The 19,397-nt window shown below is 35.9% G+C and overlaps 2 protein-coding genes across 2 annotated transcripts in view; one reads left to right on the plus strand and one right to left on the minus strand.

The window, feature by feature from the left end:
• The window catches only part of LOC123306434 (nuclear pore membrane glycoprotein 210), a 31,048-nt gene extending 18,596 nt beyond the window's left edge, over positions 1-12,452 (minus strand). Inside the window, exons 1-7 of the mRNA XM_044888431.1 lie at positions 12,190-12,452; positions 11,860-12,131; positions 11,498-11,700; positions 11,304-11,444; positions 10,191-10,501; positions 7,453-7,740; positions 2,600-4,911 (exon numbers count right to left, since the gene is read on the minus strand). Coding sequence (XP_044744366.1) covers positions 2,600-4,911; positions 7,453-7,740; positions 10,191-10,501; positions 11,304-11,444; positions 11,498-11,700; positions 11,860-12,131; positions 12,190-12,362 — 3,700 coding nt within the window. The 5' untranslated portion in view covers positions 12,363-12,452. The remainder of the gene's footprint in view (positions 1-2,599; positions 4,912-7,452; positions 7,741-10,190; positions 10,502-11,303; positions 11,445-11,497; positions 11,701-11,859; positions 12,132-12,189) is intronic.
• Positions 12,453-13,844: 1,392 nt separating this feature from the next.
• Positions 13,845-15,905, plus strand: LOC123307914 (tubulin beta chain). Its single transcript, XM_044890399.1, has 2 exons — positions 13,845-14,006; positions 14,398-15,905. Exons 1-2 carry the CDS (start codon positions 13,950-13,952, stop codon positions 15,679-15,681), a joined length of 1,341 nt encoding a protein of 446 aa, XP_044746334.1. The 5' UTR covers positions 13,845-13,949; the 3' UTR covers positions 15,682-15,905.
• The last annotated feature ends 3,492 nt before the right edge of the window (positions 15,906-19,397 follow it).

The following is a 19,397-nucleotide window of genomic DNA, read 5'->3' on the forward strand; positions in this document are numbered from 1 at the left end:
CCTAAGAAATTATAAGTCTGTTCGCACCTTTGTTTTTTTTTGTCGTTTTGTAGATTTATTCCCAATAACGGGATGCAGCAATGATGATGATGATCAATGAATGATATATTGTATTTGAATCAATTTAGATTATTATTTAATTCCTCAATATACAGTGTGATTCACCGCGATGGCCTATCAGACGTTTTGATATTTATGGAGAACTAATCATAATTTTATGCTGAAAATTTTGGGGGTATTCGACAATGAAACTTTCTCCCTTAAATATCTTCAGACATCAACAACTTTCGGCTATACCGAAAACGGCCTACTTCTGTCTAATTTCAAATGGTCTTCTTCTTCTAATGTCTCTTCTAATGAGGATTGGCGATGACCATAGCAAATTCGTTCCTATTTTGAGCGGCGTGAAATAATATTTGTACGTTCATCCCAGTCCAGTCTCTGCTATTTTCCATGGTACACTTAATATATATTCGCATCGTAAGATAGCGATGACAATTTTAACAATTAATACCTTGGGTAAAACTTTAAGGTGTATGAAAAATGGTCACACTTCGAAAAAATTTTTTGGAGATGTTTTTAAAGAAAAAATCTTCTCTTCTGTCGATTTCTTCATTTAATTCAAATATTCGGAGTGTTCACGAGAAGTTCGTCAAGTTGAGCGAATTCATCAAAACTCAAAATTTTCAAATAATGACGATTTCGATTTGTCAATTTTGATGATTGTCTCATAATCATCCGGTCCAAACAGCAGCAGTGTTAATCTACAGATTGAAAAAATTGAAAATGGTAAAAAAATTTCTTTAAACTTCCCCAGCATAAATATTAAAAACATTCAAAACTCATAAACTGCTAAGTTTTTACTCATGGTATGACACACTTAGCCCTCTCAGATACTGAAGTTCATTGGGACTCTGGAGATGGAGGGCGAGCTGTAGAGGGCGCAGTTGTTATGGGTGGCACAATAGACCTTAAGGTCGCAGTGACTTGTAAACCCCTTATCAAACTATAACTAAATATAACTATGACACAGTGATGAAATGGTCATCAGATCATCTATCCAACGAAGTAGAAATATACTGGGTATGACATTCGAAATAAGAAAGTAGTGGACTGTTTCCGGTATAAACGGAAGTTGCAAAGGTCTGAAAATATTCTAGGGAGAAAGTTTACTGGCGTTAACCCCAAACGCGCAAATTTTCAGAACAAAATTGTGATTATTGTGATAGGCCATCGTGGTGAATCACCCTGCAGATAGGCATTAACCTTTTATCCAGTATCGATGCATAAAGTGATGATAATGTATGTATGTGGAACTGACCCAGGACTTTTCAATTTTCAATTTTTTGTACCGCTGCAAATCTTTCTGAAAATACTTTTCCAAAAACTCGAATGGATCAAGTCAGCACCAATGTTGCACAACTTTACAGGTCTTCGACTTATATATTTAAACAGTAGATTTTTGAGGTAAAAAGAAACATTCTTTCCTCAACCATTTTTTCCAGATTCTACCTAGATAAGAAGATATAGCCATTTGAAGTTTCTATAATGAGCTATGTCACACCTAGAAACCTGACAATGAAGTTTTTCCAAGTATTAAATATGCCATTTTAACCTTCTTAAATCAAGCATTAACTCAATTTTTCACTATTTTGTAAACGAAATGTACAAGGTCTTTGATTCGGAAAATATTTTCAACAGTAGATGCTTGAGGTTAAAAGAAACACTTTTTCCTATAACATTTCTTCCGATTCGGCCCTGATAAAAATATATAGCCATTTTAAGTTATCATAATGAGCTGTGCCACCCCTGGAAAATCATACAAACAAAATTATATTCAGAAAAACTATATGATAAATCTACGACACTGCACATCTGTGGACCTTTAAAACAGACTTGTTTTTAGCCTGAGTACCCAATTTGTCGAATTTTACAGAAATTTTTTATTTTTCAACATCAAATTGTTCGAAAACGGCGGATTATAAGAGAAAATATGAAGAATTTTACAAAACTTTGGTATTTTCATGTAATGTAATGGTCATCAAGTCAGCACAAATTTTTCCACTCATTTTCGAGAAGAGGAAGCAAAAGTGAGTGGAGAACTTTTCTTTTCATTTTCGATTTTCCGGTATCTAATTAAAAGGGTTAAAACCCAAATTTTCGAAAAGTGCTGGGCTAGCCCATTTTACACATTTTCTGAAATATCTTGAGGACTGCCTGAATTAAAGAAAAATTACAACGGCACAAAGAAGCTCAAACTAGCGCAATCAGCACAAACATTTTTTTTCTAAAATCGAGAAGAGATAGGCCGACACATATGCTTAATCGATCTGTTTGCTGGAGCAATGATCACTTATTGTCAAACGTTCCTTAATCACTTGTGATTTATAAGCCATTGTTCATTGGTCTATCAAACTTTATGGTCACAATCACAGACAGAGGCTATGCACATAGAGATATTACCATACAGCAAGATGGCGTTGCGAATATTGAAATGAATTAATGAAATTGAGATGATAGAAATAATCTTTTCACAAAAATGAATGCTCGTTGTATAATACAATTGGAATGTTGAATTCTAAATGGTGTCAAAACTTACCGACTTCCTCAAATTGGTACTCCACCCTGGCAATTTGCTGATCTTCGAGATACCAATCAAACTGAATCGATGGATCTTCTACGGTTCCTAGGATCATCGGGGAAAGACTTTCCGGAATGCCGCTTATCCATAGCGGAACTTCAGCACCAACCTTGAATCGACTCAAGGGAGCGGCAATTTTGATTGAAGGCAATATGATGACCCTCATCGTTGTTTTGTCTTCTGAATAAACCACCTTTTTACCAGTGGTCGGGTGTAATCCAATAGATTTACAATGAATTTTAATTTCGCCAACTGCTTTTCCTGTAATTATGCCTTTGTTGTTCACGGTAGCGTACTCTGCCGGTTCCACGATATATTCCAAAGAAAGATGCGGTATGGGACCACCTTTAGTCGTGATTTGAATTGAAGAACCAACCAGTAGAGACCCATTCTTAGGGTATATTTCTAATGGCTCGAACACTTGCATTTCGACTGGAGCACTTTGTACTTCCAAAAATCCATTATTGACCAAAAACGTCAGCTTGGTTTTGCCAACTTCTATTCCGGTCACCAAATAATGCACTTCGCCAGGTGGCCAAGATTCACCGTCGTCATAGAGCAATCTCTGGAGTGTCACTATTTCTTTAGTTTGCATGTAGTTCAAAGCTATGATATTGATGCTTTCCAACATTATAAGGTTGTCATGCTCGTCGTACAGCCTAACTGTGGAATGTATGCATTTTCCAACCTCAATTTTATCCGACATTTCCACCCGTATAATACCAACTGCGATAATATTGATGACGGCGGTTACAGGAGCTGTAGGTAAACACAAATCGACAACTTGAATTATTAGTTCTCCTGTCTCCACGGGAACGATCTCGATTTGATGAGTTTTTTCTAGATATTTCACTCTAGCAATTGAGTCCGAACTCAAGTGCAATTGATAATATCCTGAACCGTGAAGAATGTCAATCATTTCTTTATTACCAGGGTTGTTATATAAAGTGGACTCATTGGGGCTCAAGGTTATATCTTCAACAAGTGTTAATTGCAGTTTGGTGGTGATTGGCGGTAATGCGTCATTCAATCGATCGTCTTGAGTCATGAATTCCGGCCATTCCGGTACGATACCAAGTGGTTCTAAGTAAGACATATTGTAACTTTTCACCGTTACAGATACGTCAATCGTTCCTTTATCGATCTTTGGTTTGACCACTTGGTAACTCCTGTGAGGTATAAGCACACTGCCAAAAGTATGTGGCCTTAAAAATACAGCAGTACTATCCAACTCCGCCTTGGAATCGACTTTCCAGTCAAACAAAAAACTCGAAATGTTCAAGAATCTTCTTCCCATATGATCCAGAACAATGACATCCAACTCTATATCCCTGTTGCTCTGAACCATGACCTTTTCGGCGGTAATATCTAGCGGACACGTATGTACATCTACTACCTGAATCTCCGGTGTCAACTGAATGCTTCTTGGTTTACTGCAGTAAATTTTTACGCTGGCACTGCCTGGGGACGAGCCACAATTCGGCATTATCGGACTGTTACTTATCTTCAACAGTAAATCGGTTTCGCCCAACTTCAAACAGATAACTTTGATCACCGTGAAATCCTCTATCAACATCGAATGAGGATTCGTTATATCTTTAACCGAGGCAACTTCTGGGTTAGACGTTGTCACAACCCTGTAATGATCCATTGGTTTTGAGAGAACAGGTTGGGGACCGCCCGTGAAAACCAGTCGTCCTAAAGAACCGACAGCTAGAACGACGTCGGCGGTTGGTTGTTCGAGTTTTATGGGCTTATATGCGAAAATGGTCGCCGAATCTTCGAGGAGTTTACCATTCACCATGTAAGATATTGTCACTTTGGTGGAACCGTGAGAGAAACCAACCAACGCCATATTGGCGCAAGATACACCAACCGGTTCTATTATATCCGATCTGTTCTGTCTGAATCGGTCATTGGACAACTTGAGTCTGAAAGGTAGTTCTTGACATCTCGTAAACGGTATGTAGACACCTCTCTCTAGTTCGGTTAACGGTTTATCCGCATACAGAGCTATATGGATGTGGATCGGGTAACCAACCTCCGCTTCCATATGATGATCTAATATTTCGAGTTTGGCAGGTCGAAGGATGCCGAATTTCACGGTTTCTCGATTGTGATGGTTCCTCATCATAGCGGCGGATATTTCGAATGACCCATCCCCCAAGGTTCGGACGTGTCCGTGTTGAGAAACCACGCCTCTCGTATGATCGCTCGTAGACCAAAGGTACTTCCCATCCCCTCCTTTTGCAATTAGGTCTATATCGAATCTGTGAAAGTAATTGAATATTTATAAGTAAAAAATTGACCTAGTCCCATATTCTGGAAATAATTTTTTCCTAGTGTTTTTGTTTCTCTATATTTGCGCCGAACGTAATCAATTCGTAGACGTTTCCCATCGAGGTGGGAGTTGTGTTACTCTGACGAGGTGAAAAAATGGAAACCATGCACAGCATTTACTCTTTCGCAATGGAAAAGTCTTCCGATTTACACTCTGAATGATGGTACGTTAGAAAGATCGATTTAGATGGCAATATCGGTTGATATTTATATTAGACGGTGGTACCTGTCTGAGCATCCTTTTTAATTCGATTGATGAAGAGAAAACAGTACCCATAAATGGTACGATACGAAAGAATAAACTTGAAAATATTTCTGGGCGTACACAGTATCCACAAAAACCAAATATCCAAAGGTGTAACATAACCAAATATAATTTCGACAACTCCCTACTGAATTCGATGATATGTGGTTTCAACAGGATGGTTGTTCAAGTCACAACGCCGAGATCACCAGATTTATTTCCTACCAAATTATTCATACAGGTCGCGAGTCTTTGACTTGAACAAATATTTCAACAGTAGATTCTCGAGGTGAAACGCCTTCCGATTCGGCCCTGATAAAAAAATAGTTTTCCTAAAGAGCTGCGCCATCCCTGGAAAAACACAGGTACGTTTCAGTTTTTGAAAATAAAATTTCTCGAAAACGGCGCATTATACGGGAAAATTAGATGAATACCTTCATTTTACAGAACGTTCAAATTTTAATTAGATAGGATCCAACCTTTGAGTATTAATGATTTGAGGGTTAATACTCAAGGGTCCAACTTAGTTTCATGAGTTGGGTTCTTTGAATTTTTGTTATTTTTATGGTACGTAATGGTTATAATGAAAAAACTGGAAGACGTGAGGATATCTTGTGTTCGAAAAAGATTCATCAAATAAATGAAAAACTCTATTCCGAAGTACATTTCATTCGATAAAACCGTTTGTGAGATAAAACTAAAAATAATATTTTTTATGGTTTTTCAGCAGCCTGCATATTTCAAACTCAGCCCATTCGGGAAAATGGTAAAGGAAAAAAAAGATTTTTTTGACCTCAAGAATCTACTGTTAATATATGTATTTGTATATTTTCTGCCAAATAGTGTTCCACCACTGGAATCTGTTGCCTGGAGAGGTGGTCATGTCGGGATGTGTGAATATGTTCAAGGGCAGACTGGACGTGGTTTTGCGAGAATGAACCTTATTTTTTCTCTTCATTTGTTGCTGATCATGTTTTTTATATGTATATTTTTTCTGTTTTTGAGCTTTATAGAATTTTCTTTGCTCTTATCAATAATAATAATTTGTTTTGGGTACCTAAAAATTCGGTTGGTGGATATGAGATTGATAGGGCTGCAAATCTCAAGAAATAGGATAATAAATAATCCAACTTGGTGCCAAAATACCCACAAAAGCTAATCTGCTCAGTGATGCGAGTTCATGTCTATATCAGAGAGTTGGCTTTTGAATGACACAAGAATGTGCTTGTGTTTTGTGCAAGTACTGGTGTTTGGAAATGTGTGTCATTGTCGCAAATAAATTCATCTGCCATGAAATGGAGAATGTCTTATCGTGTGATATTCGATTTTCATTTTTATATCCGTATACAAAAATAAGACAGTACCATCCTGCCTAACCGAAAACACTAACTTAAAAATTTCGAAAAATTTTGGAATTCATAGTCGCTCCCAAACTTTACAGAAAAAGTCTATTGAAAATCCTATACCGAATTCCAATTAAGTATTGCAAACTAATAAGGTATTGTATGCAAATTTTTTATACAGAGTTATTAAAATGTGGAAGAAAAAATGCATAATTTAATTTATTTCGTGGAAAAATGCTGCAACATGTCACCATGTCAATTCTTATTTACGAGTACGCAACTTTTTATGCATAATTGAGGAGTTTGTCATGCACCCTCTACCATGGGTGGACAGTAGTTAAGTCTTCTAAATGGCAACCCTAACATTTGTGCCAGAAATAGATAGCTCTCAAGTTGTCAGGATTATTTGGTCATTGATCAGTTTTTTCTATCAATCCTTTTTATTACAGGGATTAAATGATTTTTTTCACCTCTTCACAGGAACACAACTCCCACCTCGATGAAAAACGTCTATGAATTGATGAACCTTTATTAGATGGGTACTTGGAAGTTACGACGATAACCCACCGCCATCTGTTAGGTTACGGATTGAATTGATAACGCGATTCAAGCGCGATCTTCTGATCTGAGGCCATTGAAAGGGGTTTTAGCATAACTGTCGAACTGAACTTGAACTTTCTCTGTCTTATGCACTGAATTATCAAAACTGTTCACCAAAAATTTCTATATAGGTATCGTGAATATCTTTTAAAATATCAATTTCATTAAAAAACAGTTGTTTCCTTCATGCAGACTCCTTCATATGAAAGTTGGTAGATTGCATTAGTTGCTTTCTTGGGAACAAAGATACAAAAATACCGTATGACATATGTCAGGGAACTTACTTAGGCTTCACACTCTCGTCCCAAGGAAGCATCACTTCTGGTGGAGTTATTTTTATTCTAGGGAATATCATCATTTCTCCTCTTGTTTGTATGGGTCTATCCATTTTGAAACTGCCATAAACAGGATTCGAGACAGTTTGAAGGGTGGCATCGATAATTGCAACCCCTTTCTTCGCACACCATCCACTTATCCAAGTACCATTTTTTGATTTTTCCTCTACTTGAAAATGGCTGCTCACCAACATGTCAACCTGCACTCCAAGACCCAAGGTCAGTTTGTACTCTGTTCTGTAACATTAAATATGGTAATATTGATACGATGGTTCTAAGGAAAAATTTAAGTAGCTGAGTAGTAGTATAAGAAAAGAAAGTGAGAATTTGATATGTTGAAAATACTATTTTGGTTGGATTCCGTACTAAAATTTCAATATCAACTGCTCGCGCAATTTTTAGTACTGAATTCAATAGGTACTCAATTTACATAGTGGCAAGCGGCATAGTTATTGCAACTATACTCCATTCACTTGTATTTTAGCACTCGGTTGGCCCTGAAATAATTTTCTCAAGATTTTGTAACTAAAACGGAGTAAGGTTGGCACTCATGAAATGTTGTTAATGTCATAACGCTGTTGCCAAAAATTATTATTCGAAAAATGCCGAAAGTAATTGAAAAAGAAAGAAGACAGGCTTTCAGGAAGTGCTATTTAGAATTCAGGTCCGCTCATTCAAATAGTAGAATATTCTATAATCTGCAGTATATCAAACGGTAGCGAGCATATCCAATGAAAGTGAATTTATATAGAGTTTCATTTGAATCTAAACGACTTATATTTTAGCTGAATGTTTCCACAATCAGAAGATTTGGGAATGAAGAAGATGACAAAAGATTTCCTTCTATTGGGAGACCCAAAAAAGTGGTGGTATTTGAGAATTTTATTTTAGGGTGAACGAATGCGAAAAGTTACTACAGGATTTTTGATTAATGTCATTGTAGAATAAGTTTTAGTAAATTAATTTTTCTATTTTTCATTCTATTTACAATGTATAGGACAAGTCGATTTTTGCAATCGACTTGTCCTATACATTGTAAATGTCTTAAGGGATCAATAAATACGAGCCAGTTGTCCTATTAATTGTTGATTCAAATTATTATTTAAAGGTGAAAGTGAATAATTCAATTTTCTTCCATAACAAGAATAAATATATTTAAAAACTTATCCCTTGCATTTTTCATGCAAAAAACTAGATTTGGTATGCCTTCAATCAGTATAAACGTCAATTATGTTCGTCACATATTTTCAACTTCATATTTTCCGAAGTGATTCGACATTGTGATATAATACGTAATTACTGAGACTTTTACGGAGACCAGACAACATAGCGATGATTTAAAACCCAAAAATGTTTTGACAAGCGTCATAACCTCACATTTTCGAACTATACAGAGTGGAATGTGTCAAATTTTCATGGCCAACCGAGTGCTAAAATAAAAGTGAATGGAGTAAATGCATTGCAACCACATGCGGCAGTGCGATAGTCTATGCCATAGACAAAGGGTCTCTATAGAGAAAGGGTCTCTGGTCTATGCAGTAAATACAGATTGTCTCAAAATCTCTCTTTCTCACTAATATTTCTCCCAATCTGAATAATAAATTGACTTTCTTATCGTACCTAGCTCAAGTAATCCATATTTATGACTTCTATTTGCAGTACTACGAATTCTATGCAACCTCAGTTTCTTTTCTGTTTTTAGTCAAGTGAACTTTCAAACAGAGAAGGGACGAGAAACATCGAATTTTTGAGGTCGTTATAATAGATTCAGCTATGCGAATCGAAAGATGCCGATGATCTTTCGGTAGGAACACCTACGGCAAACCAACCATACTACAGCAATATGATTATTATTCATATTATCCTGATTCTCCATATGTACTGAAGTACCCCTCAGAGGCTCTGTGGCTTGTACTAGTCCAGAGAACCAGTTTTGTTCTATATAGGCTTTGTTACTGTGTCCTTACGCCACCTTAGGCACAGCACTGTTAATTTTAACCCAACAGTCAATGGTGGGTTGTACCCGTATGATGGGCAGTATGTTTGAAATTATTGAAGAAGGTGGTGAATTTTCAATGTTTCAATAGAATGCTCATGGAATTCAGAATTTGGTCACAGATTCTCGAGATCAAATTAGAAGACCTCTATTTTGGACTGTTTTGAGGGTCCATCACCCTAAACACTTTTTACTCAGCCACAAGGTCTTTAGACCTATTCAACATTAACCCCGTATTTGAATTCCTTTAAAATTCTTGTCCTTCGCAATTTTATCCTGAAATGCAAAATTTTTGAGAAAAATCTGAAAATATGATGAAAAATTCAACCATTTGTGATTAATAATGTGAATTCTGTACGAATCACGAAATGCGTTCAAATACATTTTAAATTTTTTTCAAAAAGCTTGCATTTCATGAAAAAATTGCAAGGGACAAGATAGTTTTTGTGGTTCCTGCCGGTCCAATCGCGGCATTTCTATCATTATGTCTAATGTTTTGATTCTTTCAAACTTCATACGAAGGAACAATCTTCCTTATGGCCTCCATTCAGACTTAAATGGCACCATGCAAAAAGTGGAGAGTATATTAAAAAACGATTTGAATACCTTAGTATTCAAAGTGAGTGTTAATATAAAATGACTTTTCTCCTAAAGTTGGAGTGAACTCTCTAATAGAATAGCTGATACTTACTTAGTGTACACCTCGGCTATTATCTCATGTTTTTCTCCAATTATAACATTCCAATTCCTATAAGGTAGTACTGCGAGAGTCATATGGTAAGGTACAACAACATGAATGACAGCGGAAGGAGGTTTAAGAAGAGAATCATCAGTAGAAGGAAGGTTTTTATCAATTAAAAAAACTTCCGTAGTTCCCAAATCCATGGCGTACACCAGACCATGTGTTCTCGATACCTTAGCCACCTTGTAATCTTTTGTATCTATTTGGTATTGTTGGTTTTCACTTGGCAGTGGTATTTGTTCCATTTTACCACTTTTTATCTTAAAAAGAAAAGATAGAGATATTTTCATTGAGGAAACTCATCTTTGGAGGAAACATGACAATGTGTATGTAACCAATATACTGGTAAGCATCTTGGAGAAAAATGTTTCACACAGAATTTTCTGGATATTCAACGAAAAATTTGACATTTAAATCTGACAATCGCTTGAATTATCTGCAGAATTGGCTGCATTTACGCAGTCCTCCTGAGAAGACCGATTTACTGTTTAGAGATTTATTTCTTTTAAAATCCTTTTTACGATACTTAATGGTAATTTGTCACAAAGTTTTTCAACAATCTTATCACAGTTATGATTGCAAAATTAGACATCTGCGATATTTATAGACCCATAATTTTCTGCTTTTTTCATATCGGACAGGGAAGGATAAAACTTTTGCAAAAATAGCATTTGACCTAGAAGGTTTAAATCAATGTTCATGGTGAAGTAAAAGTCGAATAGCCAGGAAAATATTCAGGAACTTTTGTAACAAGCACTTTTATCTAAAATGCTGTGTATTACTCTCGTCAACTGTGGTTTTTCGTATGGAGTACCCTGTATATTTTCAATAACCTATTCTTTTATTTTCTGACATCAGAAATAGATCGTCAAAGCTACATTTCTTGTTTGAGTAATTTTTTTAGTAGTTTCCATGTTCAATTTCAACACCAACAACTCGGATGATGTTATCAATCATAGTAAAACACTTTATATAATTGAGTGATGTATGAAATTTTCTTACAATTTCAGTTTTTCAATAATATTACATTATCACATTACTACCATTTAACTGTGTACTTACTATATGAACTGTATATTGTATATAATCCCCAGCCATCAGGTAAACTTCAGAGGGTTGTAAGATGATATTAGCAGCAACTGTCATTGGAACTTCCAAAGGAGACAAAGAAGCATATTCTGCATATGGTAGTGATACGATCACCTGAAAATCAACTTCATAAATTAATCTACAGATATAAATAAAATTCAACTAACTTTTGCAGCTCCAGTTTGAACACCTTCCAAAACAGCCATACTTCCTTTCTTATTTTGAGCCTCCAATACTGTGATCGCATCCGGAGCCTCATAATCATAAACGCTGAAGGGCAAGCATCGGATGATTTCAGCATCCTTAACTTTACCCATTGTTTGAATCCTCCAATCAAATTCAACACCTTCCAATGATGAAAACTCATTTCCTACAAGAAGTTATGAGAGCTATCAATTTGGTTATTTGAATAAACTAATAAGGACAAAATAAATATAATTTTCACTACTATCTTTATCGTCCACACATTTTAAAACAACAGCATTCTCAAGTGAATGAAGGGTAACCTGTTTTTATTCAATCTGATTACCTTGAGAATCCAAAGCTCTGATTTCAAATACTTCTGGTGCTTCGGTTAAGTACAATTCCCTTGTTTTGGATACAACAGTCAATGCTGCAATATGATCAAATGTAACAACACATCTCAAAGTGTTATCACTGTTAATATCTTCGGCTACAACAATGGCAATTGTTTTAACGCTAACTTTCCCAGTAGCAGTTACTATAAGTTTCTTTGAGCATTTTAAGAATGGGTCTTCTTCGATCGGTATCAGTTTTACAGATTCAGGTAGTGTAGTTTTCCTACAAAGTAAATATAGGGGTAAATGAATTAAAATAGAGTAATGGGATGCTGTGATACCATTTGAAACAACTATCATCTTCCTCAGTTGCCTCCAAGGTGAAATTAGGATTGAAATCTTTGAAAATTGGAAGTAAAACACGTGGTACATTCAATTTTGAAGATTCGACTAACACGTAGGTTGAAAAAATCCAATAGAGAATTAATCGACAATTTTGTTTAATATCCCCCATAATTTGAAAATTAACGTTAACCAAATCGGCGAAACATTTGGTTAGTTAGGTTAAAAACAAAGCCGATCAAATCATCCCAGAGATCGCACGTCAGAATTATTCTCTATGTAAAGAGGTGTTCCGTTAACGGATTTCATTTCATTTTTCATTCAGTAGTGTGTGGGTCCGATGTATTCATAAGAATCGCTCTATAAATAAACAGTTGATCAATGTAAAATATCTATAAATACACGTTGATATTGAATCAAGATGATTTAAAAAGTATCCCGTAGGTATTTAAGGTATACAGAGTGTTCCATCCCAGACGAGCCACCCCGTATATTTCATATCCTATCCCATAGTGATTGGAAAAATTTCCCGAAACACGTCGAATGATTTTATTTGGTTGACGTCTTTTGACGTATATATTTGAGGCTTGAACGAGCAACTCCCTAAGAAGGGGCGCTTCAACCCCTCGAAATTTAATAGGGAAGAGGGGTTCAATAATACTTCATTTGATAGGTCTTGGAAGGCACTTTACAACTGAGAGGATCGTTTTCTGATATTTCTATTATTAGCGGATCAATCTCATTTTCAACATTTCAAAATAAATTTCGACATAAATTAGCAGGAATAAATAGGTCGTTTTGTCGATTTTTGCCATTATCTATCATTTATTTTGAGCTCGAAAATGTGCTGTCCATTTTCCCCAGCTCTTATATATGGAGGGTGTAGACCCTCCATTAGAGGGTGTCTGTAAACTAATGAGAAGGACTTAGGGAGATGATTCCTCGATGAAAATAAGCAGGGGTATATAGTTCCTATAAAAAATTTTTTATGGGTTCTAAAAAACACTGAGTCTTAAAACTATACATAATATGAAGAAGAAGCACTAAGTAGATGTTACTCACACAATTTCTTAGATCTCATAACTTTATTATTAGGGGTTGAAAATAACAACATGTATTTTAGCAGGTAGTCATTCTATTGAACACTTTTACGATGAAATGGAATGAACAATGATCACAACTGCTTGTAAGTTTTTATTACTCCGAGAAAAGTATCGACTTTATCGAAATTTTGCGGGAGAGAATTTTAATTTTCGAAAATCTATCCCACGATACCATTTTTGAAGGAAAATCATAAGGGGTTGTTATTTTCAACCCCTAATAATGAAGTTATGAGATCTAAAAAAAAATTGTGTAAGTAATTAACATCTACTCAGTGCTTCATATTATGTATAGTTTTATGACTCAGTGTTTTTTAGAACCCGAAAAACTACCAGCTCGCCATCGCCTTCCAAAGGCTATATCTTGGAAGGGAGGTCGATTTTGAAAAAAATTTATAGGAACTACCCCTGCTTATTTTCATCGAGGAATCATCTCCCTTAGTCCTTCGCATTTTGTTTACAGACACCCTGTATATCTTAGATTGTGAGTAAAATTTTGTGACTGACCATAAAATAAAAATAGTTGGAAAATATGGAGGCGGCATGTTCTGAACAAAAAACCGTTGCTTAGTAACCAACGTTGTTTAGAAAAAATCGTACACAATTGTAAAAACTTGGTTCCCCTTTTAACAGAAAACACACATAAATCCAAATAGAAAATGCGAGAAATCGTACACATTCAAGCAGGTCAATGTGGTAATCAAATAGGAGCAAAGGTACGATCATGACTTTTTCCCCTTTCGTCAGTTCTGATTTTTCTTGTGAATGTCAAGTGTGATGTCTTCGAATGATTAGTGATTTTTATGAATAGATCATTTTGTTGTTTCAAAATTGAAATGATAAACGTATTTCTTGTTCAGAACACATGGTAACCAATCAACATGCATAATTTCTGGATGCCAATATTGCCAATTTAGTAATTTACTAAGTGATATGAAAGATTGTTGCTAAGTATCATCGAATCATGAAGCTCCTAGAGAAAAACATTTCCTATTTTTGCATAATTTTTTTTTACATTCCATTGCCCAGTCTTGGATCTTGGATGTCCACATACAACTCTCGCATGCTCTGCATTATGAATGTAATGTGACATTTCTGCTTTTTCAGTTCTGGGAAGTAATTTCCGATGAACATGGCATTGATCCGACCGGAACATATCACGGAGATTCTGACTTACAACTTGAACGCATAAACGTTTACTACAATGAGGCCACTGGTGGAAAATACGTTCCCAGAGCAGTGCTGGTGGATTTGGAACCTGGAACTATGGACTCTGTTCGTTCGGGTCCTTTCGGTCAGATATTCAGACCAGACAATTTTGTATTCGGTCAAAGCGGGGCTGGAAACAACTGGGCAAAAGGACATTACACAGAAGGCGCTGAATTGGTCGACTCTGTTCTGGATGTCGTCCGTAAAGAAGCAGAAGGCTGTGACTGTATGCAGGGTTTTCAGTTGACTCACTCTCTGGGAGGAGGTACAGGATCGGGTCTAGGCACACTACTGATCTCAAAAATCCGAGAGGAATATCCCGATAGGATTATGAATACGTTTTCTGTTGTACCTTCGCCCAAAGTGTCAGATACTGTAGTCGAACCTTACAATGCAACCCTTTCAGTACATCAACTGGTGGAAAACACAGACGAAACATATTGCATCGACAATGAAGCCCTTTACGATATATGCTTTAGAACCTTAAAACTGACCACCCCTACTTATGGCGACTTGAACCATTTAGTATCTGCTACCATGTCTGGTGTGACCACTTGCTTGCGTTTCCCTGGTCAACTCAATTCAGATTTGCGTAAATTGGCTGTGAATATGGTACCTTTTCCTCGTCTGCATTTCTTCATGCCTGGTTTTGCTCCTCTCACTTCTCGCGGAAGTCAACAGTATAGGGCGCTCACTGTTCCAGAATTGGTTCTCCAGATGTTCGATGCCAAAAACATGATGGCCGCCTGTGATCCAAGGCACGGAAGATATTTAACGGTAGCGGCTATTTTCAGGGGGAGAATGTCGATGAAAGAAGTTGACGAACAGATGCTCAACATCCAGAATAAGAACAGTAGTTATTTCGTCGAATGGATTCCTAATAATGTTAAGACAGCGGTGTGTGATATTCCCCCTAGAGGCTTGAAGATGTCCTCGACTTTCATTGGTAATTCCACTTGCATTCAAGAGTTATTCAAAAGAATTTCCGAACAGTTCACCGCGATGTTCAGGAGGAAGGCCTTCTTGCATTGGTACACTGGCGAAGGTATGGATGAGATGGAATTCACAGAAGCTGAGAGCAACATGAACGATTTAGTATCAGAATATCAGCAATACCAAGAAGCGACTGCCGAGGAAGAAGGCGAATTCGACGAGGAAGAAGAAGCTGACGAGGGCGAATAAATGCTACACTATTTTTAAAATTTTCAGGTTTTCTTCAAAATACCCAGTTTTAGTTCGGTTTTATGTGATTTCATGGCGTGAATTATCTCCCCGTCATTGGCAATTTTCGGCATTAAAAATGATTTTATTTATACATTTGAAAGACACGTTTGGATTTATCCTGATAATACCTATATTGTTCATTTTATTGTATATTGATATGTGAGTAAACATTTGGTTTTTGAGACTGGTTTTTCTCTTCAATTTACTCGATAACCCCAGTTATATTGAGCGAATGCTGTTCTGAAACTGTGCCCAAGGCTGTCCTATTACTCTCAAGCCAAGACCAAATTGAGGCTACTGTGGCTGGAGGAAAAATTGATATGTTTCTTGAATCTTTCTTACGCAAGACTCAAAAGGGACGGTGTATTTTTTCTTCGAATAATATCGAAAACAAGGAAAATTCGTCAAATTTTTTTTGCAAATAACATTGTCCTTTGTTGCAAAGCTCATTGTCTAGATGTGCACCACAAGATGCCTGCTGGCATTCTTCCAACCGCGAGACTAAACTCAACTGTCGATAACGCTCGGCAGATCGCTTTGGAAATTGTTTTCGATCCGTGAATATTTTGCTTCAAACTTTCCTAATCACATATGGGTCAAAATCACCAAGGTGGAAAATTACCTTTGACAGAAAATAAATCACTGAATTCTGCCTTTTTCCAAAAAAATTATCATTTGTAAAATCACACCTGTGTTCATTTTAACTATACATAATATATTTTACTTCAAAAATGAAACATATTCATCATTATTTGAAGAAATACGTACAAAAAATCATTTCGGGAACGTGTCCGGAATAGCAATCTTTGGAAACTAACATCGTGAATATTCATAAAATGGAATAAATTAGACAAGTTTTCTTCCTCATTGGCCTAAAATTGTATCTTAAATCAAGTAATTAAGGGTTTTATTGAAGAAAAAAATTGAATTAAAGAAAATCGGTACAAAATATCATTTCCGACAATAAGAGCGTCATTTCAGTGAACAGTTTTGATCGCCCGAAAAAACTATTATATATGTTTGTTAACGCAGTATTTACATTAGATGTGGTCCGGTGTCGTAGGAGGTCTAAAGGAAGTGACTGTCTAGTAAGGTTTTCATCCTTCATAATTGAAAATAAATGGTAAGTACCTTTCGATTCATTTTTTATAGACCGTACATCAATAGGTCATCATACCGGGAACGCGTTCATTTATTATGTGTATTAAACAATATATGTTTTATTGTGTTTGTAACGAATACTTACTTCAAATATTTTACATAAACCAAGCCAAACGCGATATCGCAAATGACTGACGTAAGAAAATGGGGTTCGTATTTGAAAAAATCATTACGGGAACGGTCATTTCGGCAACGTTCCCGGACTTGATGGAGCGTTCTCGAAATGACTATGATGTTCCCGAGATGACTATTTGATTGCAAAAATGGTATATGTTATAACCATTGATCATTTAATTCATTTTGTATGGTGTAAACTCGGTTTTTAATAAATGTTTCATTTTTCAGCTATATGGAGTCTCATAAGTCTGAAGAAAATAAAAAAAAAACGTACGAAAAAACAACTCAAGAAAAATAGTTCAGCTTACTTGCGGAATCGAGAAAAGGCTAATGCCAGAAAAAAGAAATTTTTAGATAAGATGACTGAGAATGATAGAGATATTAAAAGGGCTAAGGATAGAGCATACTACATGCTGAGATTACTGAGAGAGTAAAGCGAAAGCAGAGAAAAATTTGGAATGAAGCATCACAAAAATACAGAAAAAAGAAGAAAGCATTATCAAATATAATGAAAAATAATTCTTCACATTCCAATGATGATGCAGCTCAACACTATCATTGAGGAAAACGTCATTGGGAAGAAAAATTGTGCGGAAAGATAGATCCAAAGCATACCGCAAAATAATGCGGCAGGATAAAATGATAGCTGAAATTAAACGTAAATATGAAAATTTTTAGAGGACACTGAGAAGAAATGAAAAAAAGAGGACAGGTACAACAACACCAAAAAGCAAAGTAGATGCATTGCAAGGAGATATCGACGAATCTCCTGAAATACGCAAGACTCTTTTATTCAACGAAGTAATGACTACGCAATTGAAAGACAAAGAAAGTACTTCGAAGAAAAAATTCTAAAGAGAGGGAAGTTTTCCAAAAATGACTAAGACTTTTTTGCTAAAACAAAGAAACAGTTCATCGATTCTGTGTGTGATACAAAAATGCGTAAGATGGTTTTGAAGCCGGAAGTTCAACAAAAAGTTGAAGATTTCTTCGAAAGGGATGACGTTAGTAGGATGTGCCCAGCCAAAAGAGATTTCGTGAAGAAGAGAGGCATCAAGAAACAAAAACTACACCTTTTATTCTCCGTTAAAGAACTGATGTCAAAATTACTCAACGGAGCTGCAATAAATTTGTCCTATTCAATATTATTAAGGGCAAAAACATTTTGGGTAGTTGCCCCAAGATTAAGGGATAGAGAAACTTGTTTATGTGTCAAGCACGAAAGTTTCGAACTCAAACTGAACAAATAAGAAAACTTACAAAATATCAAGTACGGAGGTGTTGAGAGAAATATCATGGATTATAGTTGCGATATAACTTCCCATGACTGTATGAATGGTTTATGTGATAACTCTGAAAATCCAAAATTTGAGCCAGGTGATGATACAGATTCTGCGGCATACTTTCAATGGAAGTGTGTAAATGAAGCTAAAAACGTAAAGGCTGATGACTTTAGAATGATTAATAATTAAGAATAAACCAAATATATAAATATGACATCTAAATATCTGCTTATGATTCGATAATTTTACATTTTATCTTTATCGTCATTTACGGAACACATACATCATTCCGTGAACACGTCGTCATTTCCGGGAACATCACCCAAAACTCAAATAATACTGTATTATTTCAGATATTCAAGAACAGGATCTGGTTATATTAAAATCAATAGGGTTCCTCATACCTACAGATTATTTGTTTGTATATAATTCGGCGATATTAGCATATTTGCAGAATCCAATACCAAGAAACAATCATAAAGCTCAATTCATAGCAATCTCCTGCTCCTTAATGTTTTTGCTTGGGATTTCATTAGAGTTTTTCAGTGTAAGATTATTAACTGCGCACTACTGCTTTTGGACAGAGAGGAAAAAATTACTTAGATTATCCCCCCATTTTATTATCAACATCAAAAAAACGTTCCCGGAATGATTGTTTTATGCGATAGCTCAATTTAAAAATGAAATTACTAGTGAACTATTCAATTCTATGCTCTGCCAAAGTGAATATAGTTCATATACAAGTTGAGTGATAATTTGAGCTGATTATCAAAGTAATGGCTGCTAGGTATATTCATCATAAAAGAGAATGCGGAATTTGCCACCTTGGTGATTTTGACCCATATAGCTACCAATGAAAAATAATAATCAAGCGAATACTTGGGGACATTCAAAATTCAAATTCAATGGTCCCTCTACAGGAAATTATTTTGTTAGGTAGAATTTTTGTTGCCCGGGTATGATAATTTCTTGAATTAGAGGCTATAGAGAGAGATGCAGATATCTTAGGTCACTAGGTCAGTTTGGGTTTGCCTTAGTTTTCGGTAAAAACCGAAATAAAAAATCCGCGCCTAACTTTCTGGGTTGGGACGCAGCATCCGAAAGTAATGTGAA

This window comes from Coccinella septempunctata, chromosome 2 (assembly GCF_907165205.1).
Source record: "Coccinella septempunctata chromosome 2, icCocSept1.1, whole genome shotgun sequence".
Taxonomy (NCBI): Eukaryota; Metazoa; Arthropoda; class Insecta; order Coleoptera; family Coccinellidae; genus Coccinella; species Coccinella septempunctata.